Source organism: Lacerta agilis, chromosome 14 (genome assembly GCF_009819535.1).
Source record: "Lacerta agilis isolate rLacAgi1 chromosome 14, rLacAgi1.pri, whole genome shotgun sequence".
Classification (NCBI taxonomy): Eukaryota; Metazoa; Chordata; class Lepidosauria; order Squamata; family Lacertidae; genus Lacerta; species Lacerta agilis.
This window is the reverse complement of record NC_046325.1, coordinates 6,691,991-6,705,956: the sequence shown is the minus strand read 5'-3', so window position 1 is coordinate 6,705,956 and position 13,966 is coordinate 6,691,991. Positions and strand designations below refer to the sequence as shown.

Below are 13,966 nucleotides of genomic sequence, written 5' to 3'. Positions count from 1 at the left end.
GAATAATACAACCTTGCGATGCACCAAATCTTTTGACCCCATAGCAGCAGGGCTGGGTGGTTTTTTGCTGAGCAGGATGGGAAATTCTCCTGGCATCCCCATAGCTTCTCTGTAACTGGTTTCTGAGCTGGGATAAATGGAAGCTATTTAGACTATTGGAGATAGTACAGAGGTTGAGGGAGAAGCCAGTGTCTTTCTGAAGCTCACTGCTGAGCTCGGGAAGGCTTCAGCCTTTGGGAACAATCATGGGGTAAGCTCCTAGGATCTCCTAGGATCCCAGTGCTCAGCAGAAGGTCATGCAAGCTATTTGGATCTACAGCAGCTATACCCGAGCTATAACAGTCTCTCTGGCTGGTGGTCACCTTGGGAAATGTTGGGCCCACGCTCAGCTGCAAATTTGCAGAGGCTAAGAACTACTGCTGGCATCATACCCTTCTCTTCTCCAAAGCTCTGTGCTCGGCTGGGATGAAAAAGCTTTCAAGCTAAGCACTGGGCTTCAGAGAAGGGCACCATCCAACTCATGTGCTGGTAGGAAGACTGGAGGAGAGCTGGGGTATCCAGCCTCCTTGAAATCAAATACTTAGCTAGGAGAGCTGCATGTCTCCTGGCTTCAGTAAAGGCAGAGATTGCAGAGGGGGCACCTGAACTACATACAGCCTGCAACGGTACTAGCAGGTACGCGAGATCTGAGCTCAGTAGTAACTTTCAGTAATTCTCTAAGGTAGCAACCAGCTTCTTTCCCTCACCACAGTTAATGGAAGCCCAGCCTTCAGCTGGAATATGTGCCGTCCTTTCCATTCAGCCCAGTGAAGAGCGCTAGGTGCTCCTTACCCCTCTCCCCCAAAGCACTGCTTTTGGTTGGGCCTTAAGCTAACTTTGCAAAAGCTGGGAAAGTGCAGAGAGGTTTTCCACACCTCCAATCCCACCATACAGCTGGGATAGTCGCATGCAACTCAGGTTGCTCCAGGTAAAAAAAACAACCTGTTCTTCCTGTATCTTGCCAATGAGACTCAGGAGAGAGTGTCCAGCATTTATTAGTTTGTGCAAACTAACTGATTCAGTGGGATACTTCCCAAAATCTGAACACTGGGTGTTGTCCAGTAAGACTTTTTCTTGGATTTACACACAAAGAATACATACAGAGCCCCCAAACATCTGCAGAGGATAGCTGGCAAAAACCCATTGGATATCACTTTCCCCTCCCTTGGTACGCCCTTTGTTGCTTACTAAAAAATGCTCGCATAGACAAAGTTCTGCATGCCTACTAAAAGGGAGTTGTAGCCTTAATTTAGCTAGCATAGCTGGTTAACTCCCAAATGCTGCCCTTATCCTATATTTTGGTTGTCTCCAGCAACGAAGCAGCAAATTTGGCTGTTTGTGTCTGTCATGAACAAAAGGGAGCTTTTGTGAGCCAAGGGGTTTTAACAGAATCCCAGTGTCTCATTCAAAGGGGCTCTTACAGAGACCCCCAAATCCCCCCCCCAATGCCTCAAGGTGAACTCCACCTGAGATCCCCCAGCTCAGAAACCTATTGCTTTGCACAGAGAGTAATTCAGGGTGTCTGAGGCATACAGGAAGCGGTGTGTTATACTGAGTCAGACCACTTAGTCCATCTAGCTCAGTATTGCCTACACTGACTGGCAGTGGCTTCAGCCCAGGAGTGTATTCCAGTCCTGTCTGGGGATGCTTATCTAGAAGGGAGATGAACGGCATCAGGGAGGCCAAGAGGAGCAACTGGTCATGTCTCAGCCTCTCCAAAGCTTGGCACACTCAGCCAAGAGACACACAAGCCTTCAGCACCAACCCTGAAAAGGTTGTGGGACATCTGAGCTCTGTAACTCACTCAGTAACCCCGGAGATTTAATGCTTAGCTAGGAGGTGAGCAAGCATCACAACCAAGTCCCTTCTTTGGGAAGGTTTCTGCTGGTCCTCTGGGGCCAAAGACAGCAGAGGGAACTTAGTGGCTGCTAAGTGAGCAAGATACTGCTCACCAAAATACTGTAAATCTCAGTAGTACAGCATAAAAAGTTCTAGTTACAGGTAGGTAGCCGTGTTGGTCTGCCATAGTCGAAACAAACAAACAAAAACATCCTTCCAGTAGCACCTTAGAGACCAACCAAGTTTGTTCTTGGTATGAGCTTTCGTGTGCATGCACACTTCTTCAGATACACTGAAACAGACGTCACCAGACCCTTATATATATAGTGAGAGAATTTCAGAAAAAGACTGAATAGAGAAGTTGCTGAATTGCAGCTTATTACCAAACTTAAAACCATGGAGAGACCTAGTCTGAATAGAGACATTGGATTCTTATCTGATTATACATGATATAGCTATTTTTAGCCATCTCACCCCTTGCTTTTTCCTGTAAGACCAATTGCAGTAATTAACGGTCGTCAACAGGTTTACCACACCTATCAGCCATTCCCATTCCCACCACCCTTCTGAGTAATACCCCTCCCCACTCTCTCACTATATATAAGGGTCTGGTGGTTTCTGTTTCAGTGTTTCTGAAGAAGTGTGCATGCACACGAAAGCTCATACCAAGAACAACTTAGTTGGTCTCTAAGGTGCTACTGGAAGGAATTTTTTGTTTGTTTGTTTCAAGCATAATAATAATAATAATAATAATAATAATAATAATAATTTTATTATTTATACCCCCCAGCCACTCTGGGCAGCTTCCAACAAATATTAAAATACATTAAAATGTCACAGATTAAAAACTTCCCTAAACAGGACTGCCTTCAGGTATTTTCTGAAAGTGTTTTGAAATCCCTTCTTACATTGCATGGACAGTTTGGGGAAGAAGAAAGTAGGCCTCTTGGGACACATCTTCAGAACTTTGTTTTAGCAATTCCAATCTGTTTCCTCCGAGGACGTGGACAGGCTGCTTGGACGAGTGAAACCAACCACCTGTCTCCTTGATCCTTGCCCATCCTGGCTTATAAAAGCTAGCCGGGAGGGGCTGGGCGATGGGCTCCGCGGGGTGGTGAATGCTTCCCTCTGTGGAGCTATTTCCCAGACCCGCTGAAAGAGGCGGTCATTAAATCGTTCTTAAAAAAACATCTTTAGACCCGGCCAATATGGCCAACTATCGCCCAGTTTCAAATCTACCATTCTTGGGCAAGGTGATTGAGCGGGTGGTTGCTGAACAACTCCAGGCACGCCTGGAAGAAGCAGACCATTTTGATCCCTTCCAATCGGGATTCAGGCCTCATCATGGGACTGAAACTGCCTTGGTCGCGCTGGTCGATGATCTCCGGCGGGCTAGGGACAAAGGTGAGAGCTGCTTCCTAGTTCTGCTGGATCTCTCAGCGGCCTTTGACACCATCGACCATAACATCCTTCTGGACCGGATAGAGGGGTTGGGAGCTGGGGGCACTGTTATACAGTGGTTCCGCTCTTTCCTCCTGGGCTGTGTTCAGAAAGTGGTGGTGGGGGATGAGTGTTCAGACCCCTGGACTCTCACTTGTGGGGTGCCTCGGGGTTCCGTCCTCTCCCTCATGCTTTTTAATATCTATATGAAGCCGCTGGGAGAGATCATCAGGGGGTTTGGGCTGGGTGTTCATCAGTATGCGGATGATACCCAGCTCTACCTCTCTTTCAACTCAGAACCAGTGAAGGCGGTGAAGGTCCTGTGTGAGTGCCTGGAGGCTGTTGGAGGATGGATGGCGGTTAACAGATTGAGGTTGAATCCAGACAAGTCAGAAGTACTGATTTGGGGGGACAGGAGGTGGGCAGGTGTGGAGGATTCCCTGTTCCTGAATGGGGTAACTGTGCCCCTGAAGGACCAGGTGTGCAGCCTGGGAGTCATTTTGGACTCGCAGCTGTCCATGGAGGCACAGGTTAATTCTGTGTCCAGGGCGGTTGTCCACCAGCTCCATCTAGTACCCTACCTGCCCGCAGACTGTCTCACCAGAGTGGTGCATACTCATTATCTCCTGCTTGGACTACTGCCACACGCTCAGGGCCGGTGCGTCCATTTAGGCGAACTAGGCAATTGCCTAGGGTGCCAAAATGGAGGGGGTGCTGGCCTGGCTTGGGCGGGACGGGCTAGCAGCAGCTTCTCCGCTGTAGCAGAGAGGTGCTGCTTGCCCCCTACACCACCACCCTGGCTCCCGCTAAAGCAGGCTTTGGCGGGGGGCGGGCGGCGGGGCGGGCGAGCAGCAGCTTCTCTGCTACAGTGGAGAAACTGCTGCCTGCCTCTCCACCACCCCCACCTCCCGCTAAAGCAGGCTTTGGGGGGTGGGGGGCGCCAGAAGGTGGTTCGCCTAGGGCGCAAGAAGCCCTAGCACCGGTCCTGAACACGCTCTACGTGGAGATACCTTTGAAGGTGACCCGGAAACTGCAATTAATCCAGAATGCGGCAGCTAGACTGGTGACTGGGAGTGGCCACTAGGAGCACATAACACCGGTCCTGAGAAATCTACATTGGCTCCCAGTACGTTTCCGAGCACAATTGAAAGTGTTGGTGCTGACCTTTAAAGCCCTAAACGGCCTCGGTCCTGTATACCTGAAGGAGCGTCTCCACCCCCCATCGTTCTGCCCGGACACTGAGGCCCAACGCTGAGGGCCTACTGGCGGTTCCCTCACTGCGAGAAGTAAAGCCACAGGGAACCAGGCAGAGGGCCTTCTCGGTAGTGGCCCCTGCCCTGTGGAATGCCCTCCCATCCGAGGTCAAAGAGATTAGCAACTACTTGACATTCAGAAAATACCTGAAGGCAGCCCTGTTTAGGGAAGTTTTTAATCTGTGACATTTTAGTGTATTTTAATATTTGTTGGAAGCCGCCCAGAGTGGCTGGGGGGATCCGGCCAGATGGGCGGGGTATAAATAATAAAATTATTATTATTATTATTATTATTATTATTATTATTATTATTATCCACACAATGTAAAGAAATATTGTCCGTGTATATGTTTTGAAGGAAAATATTTTCTGAGATCTCTGTGACTGTCAAAGCTCAAGGACTTGTATTATTGCTATGCTGCAAGCATGTTTAGCAGTAAATACATGGGGACAGACTCTGAGAAAAGGGAGATTGTATTAGGAGCAGGACTTTTTTTTTCAGCCGGAACTCAGTTCTGGCACCTCTCAGGTGGGTGCCGTTGCCATTCTAAGATAACAAGTTCTGGCACCTCTTTTTCTAGAAAAATAGCACTGATTAGGAGGTGTGTTAGATAAGTTCATTCTGATTTCTCTGGGTGATAGCAGACTCAGATTGGCTGCAGGTTATAAAGTGAGGAGTTAATTTTTGCAGTTGAGCTAGAGGAAAATGAGTTGAAAAGAGAGATGTGAGGAAAAGACCAGAGGAAAGCTGAGGCCTGAATATTAATACTTTTCTGGTGCAGATCAGCAGAAGGGATCAATAGGAAGGGAGTCCAATGCCAATTTTAAATGTGTGTTTTTACAACTGCAGAATAAGTGTAATAGTGCTGGTTCTGTAGGTCAAGCGGGCACATGTGGCGTAAGGGCATCTTGCGAGTTAATAAACCCAAGGATTGTGGGTATAGATGGCTGGGGTGGAGGTTTAGGGGATGTCAGCCACAACATCACTTGAGTTTTTATTCCGTTGAGGCATGTGCAGAGTGCAGTCAGCACACCAGCAAAGTGTGCAATTGAACCCAGGACATTGTTTGCAGAAAAAAATACGCCAGACAGTCCAGTATGGTCAGCCTTCTTTGCCTTGTAATGTTCTTTGGAGTGGATTAACAATGAAGACCAAGAAGCAGTTGAGCAGTTGAGAACTAAAAACAGAAATCAGGTGATACCTCAGGACCCTGAAACATGTCTCTTGTAGTCAAAAAAACAGCATCAGAATAACTCATCTCAGGAATAGCACACATACTTTAATGTTTCTTTCTCTATAAAACAATGGTTCGTTACCTTTCAGATAACCAATCTCAGCTGAAGATTCTACATCGTCCAGAAACACTCTATCCTTTTGTTTTTCTTCTCTCCCACAGTTTCTCCAGTTGCCCCCACCGTTTTCCCACTTATTCCGTCTTCTGAGTGCATTACAAATGATGGAAACATCACCATTGGGTGTTTGGCCAAGGGTTTCCTGCCTGACCCAGTCACTTTTTCCTGGAGCAATGCCAACAGCAGGACCATCGAGATTAAAAAATTTCCTTCAATCAGTTCCAATGGGGCTTTTACCGTAAGCTCCCAGGCGGTTATTTCTGCTCAGGCTTGGAACAATTTCAATCCCTTCTATTGCACAGCTGCTCACTATGCGACAAAAAGGACAGTACGAGTGGTTCGTCAAGGTAAGTGAATTTATTTGTCTTTTTTTTTCTTTCAAAAAGCAACATTACCCAGCAGCCAACAGCAACACAAACCAGGAGATTAGCATTAAATATCTTGCATCCAATTAACTTTCTAGTTCCTAAAGTGCTATACATCATTTTAGCTTCTTGACACAATTGACAATTATGTAAGTCCAGTTCAGAACTAAGACATTCCTGCACTGGATGTTTATTAATTTATTTCAAGGAGAGAAATGGGAGGAGAGGATCTTGCCCTTGATTTGAGATGAGGAATAGTGGTTCTTTCCCCCTTCCCCTTCCCCTTCCCCTTCCCCTTCCCCTTCCCCCATGTCTAGAAAGCATGGGTCCGAGCAATTTCCCTTTCGTCCCACCGCATTCCCAGAGAAAAGCCGCTCTTCACTGCTGAATTGGAGCAAACGTCAATCCAACAAAAACCTGACTCATGTTTCCTCCTATTCAGCAGCAAAGATTGGGTTTTCCTGGGAGAAAGCAGTGGGACAAGCAGAAGTTTGTATGAGCCCTAGCATGGGAAACGAACTCTTTACCTGCTCTGTTTTAACTCTTAAATTTGTTCTGAGGCTGCGCCCTGCCTCTGCAGGCTGAACCAGCCAACTCACATTTGGTTTGCCTCAAATGAAGCCCTGCTCCAGTTGATTTAATGTGAGCAGGCTTCTCTAGAGTGGGCCAGGCACACAATCTGCTAGAAGACAATCTCATGAATTTGGTCTGAAGATCTCTCCACATAGGAATACCTCCAGTTGTATATCTTACCTTTGGGTTGCTGGATTCATCTGCGATGAAACAGTTACTTTGCACTGTTTTCCTTCCTTCTCAAGCACTGAACCCAGCCGCTCCACCTAACATTATCATCAGCGCACCACGCTCAACAGATTTTGTGGGGTCCCCATTAAATGCCACCATCACCTGCAATGCTATTAATCTGTACACTGAGAAAACCACACTCCAGTGGCTGAGGGATGAAACAGTTGTTGAATCTGATGGCCCCACTACCATTTCAACCTCAAAATGCAGTCACAGCCTGAGGAGTGAGCTAACAGTCACCAAGAGCGACTGGGACAATGGCAAGAAGTTTTCCTGCAACGTGTTCAACGAGAAATTCAATGGGATAAGGAACATCAGCAAACCCCTTATTTGTGGCAGTAAGTTGAAAATTAGATCCGGAAACTGGTTTGCCATTCCAACGCAACAGGGGCAGATCTAATTTTGTCCTCAAGAAGAAGCACTCAATATATTTGGTTGCATTCTGGGAATATTTGTTGATAAACACGGCAGAGATTCTAGTTTATTCACTAAAACTCATCTAGGATTTCATCAGAATCTATACATACCTACAGGCTAAACCAGAGGTGGACCTGCTCTAGAATACTGAATTACCTTACTTAAACAGATTCTAGGGCAAGGTCTGAAGACACATACTGCAGCAACAGTATCCTTCAGCATATTCTAGGATAGTGCTGGGGTAGATCCAACCTTGGTTTCAGTGTTACGTGAGATATTATGGTATTCGTTGCCCTCATTCTTTTCTACTGAGCCAATGCTGGCATTATTTTTATAGACAAAAAAGAAACAAAATCTCCATGTATTGTTTTTTTTTTTTTAATATTTCCCCTAATGAAGGCTTTGTGTATTTGGGGTTTTACAAAAGCACAGTGTAGAAACACTAGATCTGGCAGATCAGTGGATCACTAAGGAAACAGACTTGTGCAGCAGCCGACAAGGACTCCCATCTACAAGACCTTCGCCAATCTATATGGTGCGCACAAAGGATGGGGAAATTCTCAATTTTAGTTGGCCATAAAATAGAACTCTTGTGTACATTGGATGTTTGAATCAGATATACAGGTGAAAATTGAAAAATTAGAATATCATGGAAAAGTTTGTTTATGTAAACAATTGTTTTCATTAGCTACTGGAGTTTAATATATGAGATAGATTCATGACATGCAAAGCGAGATATGTCAAGCCTTTATTTGTTATAATTGTGATGATTTTGGCATTCAGCTGGTGAAAAACCCCAAGTCTCATATATTAGTTTCACCTTTTAAGTTGAATTACTGAAAGAAATGAACCTTTCCACGATATTCTAATTTTTCGAGTTTCACCTGTACGTTGGAGATTAAGGGCAAACAGGTTTTGAGGTGCCAGTAGAAGTTGGCTTGCTGTGGAATTGAATGTTATCTTTCTTCTTTTTAGATCTTCCTGTCCCTGTCAAGGTTGAGACCATCCTGCCTTCCTTTGCTGATATTTTCCAAACCAAGACGGCCATTCTGACCTGCAGAATTTCGAACATACCTGATGACCAAGATCTTAAGGAGCTGAATGTCACCTGGACACGAGCAGATGATAGCAAACCCCTAGAGACTATCCTTAAACCGTCGCAAGAACAAGAAAGCAGTGGGCTGCTATTCAAGGATGCTATAGCTACAGTGTGTGCAGATGAGTGGAACAAAGGGGAAACTTTCAAGTGCAAAATTATTCACCCAGCTTTATTTCCCTCAATGGAAGTCAGATCCCTGCGCAAGCCTCAAGGTAGGTGTCGATTTTACATCATCCTACAAAAATGGCTAACAACCCTCAATATAAATAAAATAGGTCTTTGGCTTTCCAGAAGGCTCAGAATAGTTTTGTTCTGCCCTAACAATCATTAAGTATAGATTTTCCCCAACCCTGTTGCCTCCAGCTATTCTGGACTAAAATTTCTATCATCTTTGACTATTGGCCATGCTGACTAGGGCAGATATGCTTCGTAGTCCAAAATATCAGGAGAGTAGCATTTTGGGAATGGCTGATTTGATACCTGAGTCTAAGCCATTGGCACACCTAAAGACGTCTCGATTTCAATTGCTTTAATTCCAGTTAGTACTTCTTTTGCTCATTATATAGTTCCTGTTAATGCACTGGATGTCTAATGAGGTAGACCAAACTGAGTTATAATGGTCTGACTGAGGCCCACCAGTGTGAACTTTAAGAAATTCAAATGTGAGTTTCCAACTTCCAAAGCAAAAATATTTCACCACTTAGCTTCTGTTCACAAATTTCAGGACACACTAATCTGCAGCATAGAAACTGTATTCGTCGCCTTCAGTTTAGGGACAAGCTATGCCCACGAAGGCAAAGGCAACCCACCAGCCATGTATTGTGCGGCATTTCATGTGCCTTTTTCTGACAGGCAACACAAACAGAACAACAATTTAGCCCCTAGTAGGCTCTCAGAAATCCTTGGTCTTGTCCATGTGGCTTAATGGGTCATAAATTATACAAGACTTTCTCTAAGAATAGATGAAGCTCCCATTTTAAGCCCACCTCAGCAATGAAGAGATGACTGTGTCTGTATTTGCTTAGTGGGAATGTGTGAACCATAGTCTCTCTGTCTCTCTTATGCGCTTCCACTCTTTTTATGTACATGCACACACAGAGCAGTGGACCATGTCATCACAGTCTTTAATAAAAATCCAGATTTAGAATGCCAATTCATCTGGTCATGTTTGGTCAATGTCCAGGTCTCCTGCTAGAAGACTTCTGCCATTCATCTTATGTCTTCATCTGACCCTCTCAAACCATACAAATGAGGTCATGGTTAAGAAAGGAAGGAAACAAGATAGTTAGCAATGTACTTTTAAAACCATGCATTTGATATTCTCTTAATCCCCCCTCCTTTAACCTTCCAGATGGCAACCCCTCTGCTCCACATATCTACATGCTTCCTCCTCCTTCGGATCAGCTGGCTTTGCAGGAAACAGCCACCGTCACTTGTTTGGTGAAAAATTTCTCCCCTAGTGACTTCTTTGTCAAATGGCTGCGGAATGATGAGCCCGTGGATGCTTCTGAATACTTCACCAGCCCAGCCACCCAGGAGTCCAAGGCACCCAACCGGTATCACGCTTATAGCATGCTGAACGTCAACGCAGAAGATTGGAATTCTGGAACTCCTTTCACTTGTGTGGTGGGGCATGAGATGTTGCCCCTCCAGACGTCTCAGAAGACCATAGACAAGAATACGGGTAAACCAACCATTGTCAACGTCTCCCTTGTGCTCTCCGACACGGCCAGCACTTGCCAATAACCATTCTTGTCAAGCCTCCCGCACATCTTTCTCAGCTCCCTAATTCTCCCTTCTTGTGTCTCCATTTGTTTAATTATTGGCCTTTTTGTGGAGGAAAAGAGGGGTGATGTACCCGGAATGTTGTAGAATTAACTGGCCACATCTCTTTGAAGTAAAACAATAGTTTGAAATAAAGAAAGTTTATCGAAACTTAAGAAGATAATTCTGTCTTGTGGTTAGAAATGGTGATAAGGGGTCCCGACAGGCTCCATGAGGGAGTGCCGCCGCTGCTGCTGCTGCTGTTGCTGGGCAGAGAGGGCGCCGTTTTAGTTTGGTTGTTTTTTAAAAAAAAATGCTTTAATTTTTTATCTATGTCATTTTAAATTGTGATTGATATTAATGCTGTATTCTTAGTTTTAGATTTTATGATCTATGTGGAAATTGCTCTCCATTTGGTTGTGTACTTTTTGATGTGTTTTATTTATTGTTTATGACTTTTGTTATGTTGGTAATTGTGTCAATCTTGTCATGTTGTAAGCCGCCTTGGGCGTTGTTTTAACTATGGAAAGGCGGCGTACAAAGGATGAGGAAATACTCAATTTTAGTTGGCCATAAAAACAGAACTCTTGTGTACATTGGATGTTTGAATCAGATATATGTTGGGGATTAAGGGCAAACAGGTTTTGAGGTGCTAATAGAAGTCGGCCTGCTGTGGAATTGAATGCTCTTCTTACTTCTTTTTAGATCTTCCTGTCCCTGTCAAGGTTGAGACCATCCCGCCTTCCTTTGCTGATATTTTCCAGACCAAGATGGCCATTCTGACCTGCAGAATTTCGAACATACCTGATGACCAAGATCTTAAGGAGCTGAATGTCGCCTGGACACGAGCAGATGATAGCAAACCCCTAGAGACTATCCTTAAACCGTCGCAAGAACAAGAAAGCAGTGGGCTGCTATTCAAGGATGCCGTAGCTACAGTGTGTGCAGATGAGTGGAACAAAGGGGAAACTTTCAAGTGCAAAATTATTCACCCAGCTTTATTTCCCTCAATGGAAGTCAGATCCCTGCGCAAGCCTCAAGGTAGATGTCTATTTTACTTTATCCTACAAAAATGGCTAACAACCCTCAATTAAAAAAAAAAAAATAGGTCTTTGGCTTTCCAGAAGGCTCAGAATAGTTTTGTTCTGCCCTAACAATCATTAAGTATAGATTTTCCCCAACCGGGTGGCCTCCAGCTATTCTGCACTAAAATTTCTATCATCTTTGACTATTGGTCATGCTGAGCAGGGCAGATATGTTTCGTAGTCCAAAATAGCAAGAAAGTAGCACTTTGGGAGTGGCTGATTTGATACCTGAGTCTAAGCCTTTGGCACACCTAAAGATGTCTCCATTTCAATTGCTTTAATTCCAGTTAGTACTTCTTTTGCTCTTGGGAGGAAAGCAATGACAAACCTAGACAGCATCTTAAAAAGCAGAGACATCACCTTGCCGACAAAGGTCCGTATAGTTAAAGCTATGGTTTTCCCAGTAGTAATGTATGGAAGTGAGAGCTGGACCATAAAGAAAGCTGATCGCCGAAGAATTGATGCTTTTGAATTATGGTGCTGGGGGAGACTCTAGAGAGTCCCATGGACTGCAAAAAGATCAAACTTATCCATGCTTAAAGAAATCAGCCCTGAGTGCTCACTGGAAGGACAGATCCTGACATTGAGGCTCCAGTACTTTGGCCACCTCATGAGAAGAGAAGACTCCCTAGAAAAGACCCTGGTGTTGGGAAAGATGGATGGCACAAGGAGAAGGGGACGACAGAGGATGAGATAGTTGGACAGTGTTCTCAAAGCGACTAGCATGAGTTTGGCCAAACTGCAGGAGGCAGTGAAAGATAGGCGTGCCTGGCGTGCTCTGGTCCATGGTCCATGGGGTCATGAAGAGTCGGACACGACTGAACGACTGAACAACAACAACATTTCTTTTGCTCATTATATAGTTCCTTTTCATGCACTGGATGTCTAATGAGGTAGACCAAACTGAGTTGCAATGGTCTGACTGAGGCCAACCAGTGTGAACCTTAATAAATTCAAATATGGGTTTCCAACTTCCAAAGCAAAAATATTTCACCACTTAGCTTCTGTTCGCGAATTTCAGGACACACTAATCTGCAGCATAGAAACTGTATTCGTGGCCTTCAGTTTAGGGACAAGCTATGCCCACAAAGGCAAAGGCAACCCACCAGCCATGTATTGTGTGGCATTTCATGTGCCTTTTTCTGACAGGCAACACAAACAGAACAACAATTTAGCCCCTAGTAGGCTGTCAGAAATCCTTGGTCTTGTCCATGTGGCTTAATGGGTCATAAATTATACAAGACTTTCTCTAAGAATAGATGAAGCTCCCATTTTAAGCCCACCTCAGCAATGAAGAGATGACTGTGTCTGTATTTGCTTAGTGGGAATGTGTGAACCATAGTCTCTCTGTCTCTCTTATGCGCTTCCACTCTTTTTATGTACATGCACACACAGAGCAGTGGACCATGTCATCACAGTCTTTAATAAAAATCCAGATTTAGAATGCCATTTCATCTGGTCATGTTTGGTCAATGTCCAGGTCTCCTGCTAGAAGACTTCTGCCATTCATCTTATGTCTTAATCTGACTCTCTCAAACCATACAAATGAGGTCATGGTTAAGAAAGGAAGGAAACAAGATAGTTAGCATGTACTTTTAAAAACTATGCATTTGATATTCTCTTCATCCCCCCTCCTTTAACCTTCCAGATGGCAACCCCTCTGCTCCACATATCTACATGCTTCCTCCTCCTTCGGATCAGCTGGCTTTGCAGGAAACAGCCACCGTCACTTGTTTGGTGAAAGATTTCTCCCCTAGTGAGTTCTTTGTCAAATGGCTGCGGAATGATGAGCCCGTGGATGCTTCTGAATACTTCACCAGCACAGCCACCCAGGAGTCCAAGGCACCCAACCGGTATCACGCTTATAGCATGCTGAAGGTCAACGCAGAAGAGTGGAATTCTGGAACTCCTTTCACTTGCGTGGTGGGGCATGAGAGGTTGCCCCTCCAGACGTCTCAGAAGACCATAGACAAGAATACGGGTAAACCAACCACTGTCAACGTCTCCCTCGTGCTCTCCGACACCGCCAGCACTTGCCAATAACCATTCTTCTCAAGCCTCCTGCACATCTTTCTCAGCTTCCTAATTCTGCCAGCATCTGCTTTCCCTTCTTGTGTCTCCATTTGTTTAATTATTGGCCTTTTTGTGGAGGAATAGAGGGGTGATGTACCCTGAATGTTGTAGAATTAACTGGCCACATCTCTTTGAAGTAAAACAATAGTTTGAAATAAAGAAAGTTTATTGAAACGTAAGAAGATAATTCTGTCTTGTGGTTAGAAATGGTGATAAGGGGGTTAATGTTAATCCCCAGTCACACAAACGTGAGATGAGGTCTCTACTCCCCTTTGAACTGGATGGGTGAATTAAGCTTCCACCCACAGCATCTTCTCAAATATGATCTGGAATTTTCAGAGGATGATAGAAGCATTAGACCCTCAATCTTCCACGACTGTGTTTGCAGGGCTTACTGTTTCCAGAAATCACTTTATCCATTAGGTGCATCATGAT

The 13,966-nt window shown here is 44.8% G+C and overlaps 1 gene segment (V, D, J or C); it reads left to right on the top strand.

The window, feature by feature from the left end:
• Positions 1-7,067: 7,067 nt before the first annotated feature.
• Positions 7,068-13,724, top strand: LOC117058900. The segment is given in 5 exon segments: positions 7,068-7,431; positions 8,486-8,821; positions 9,961-10,293; positions 11,079-11,414; positions 13,107-13,724. Coding segments are annotated over 5 exon segments (1,764 nt in total).
• Positions 13,725-13,966: the final 242 nt, after the last annotated feature.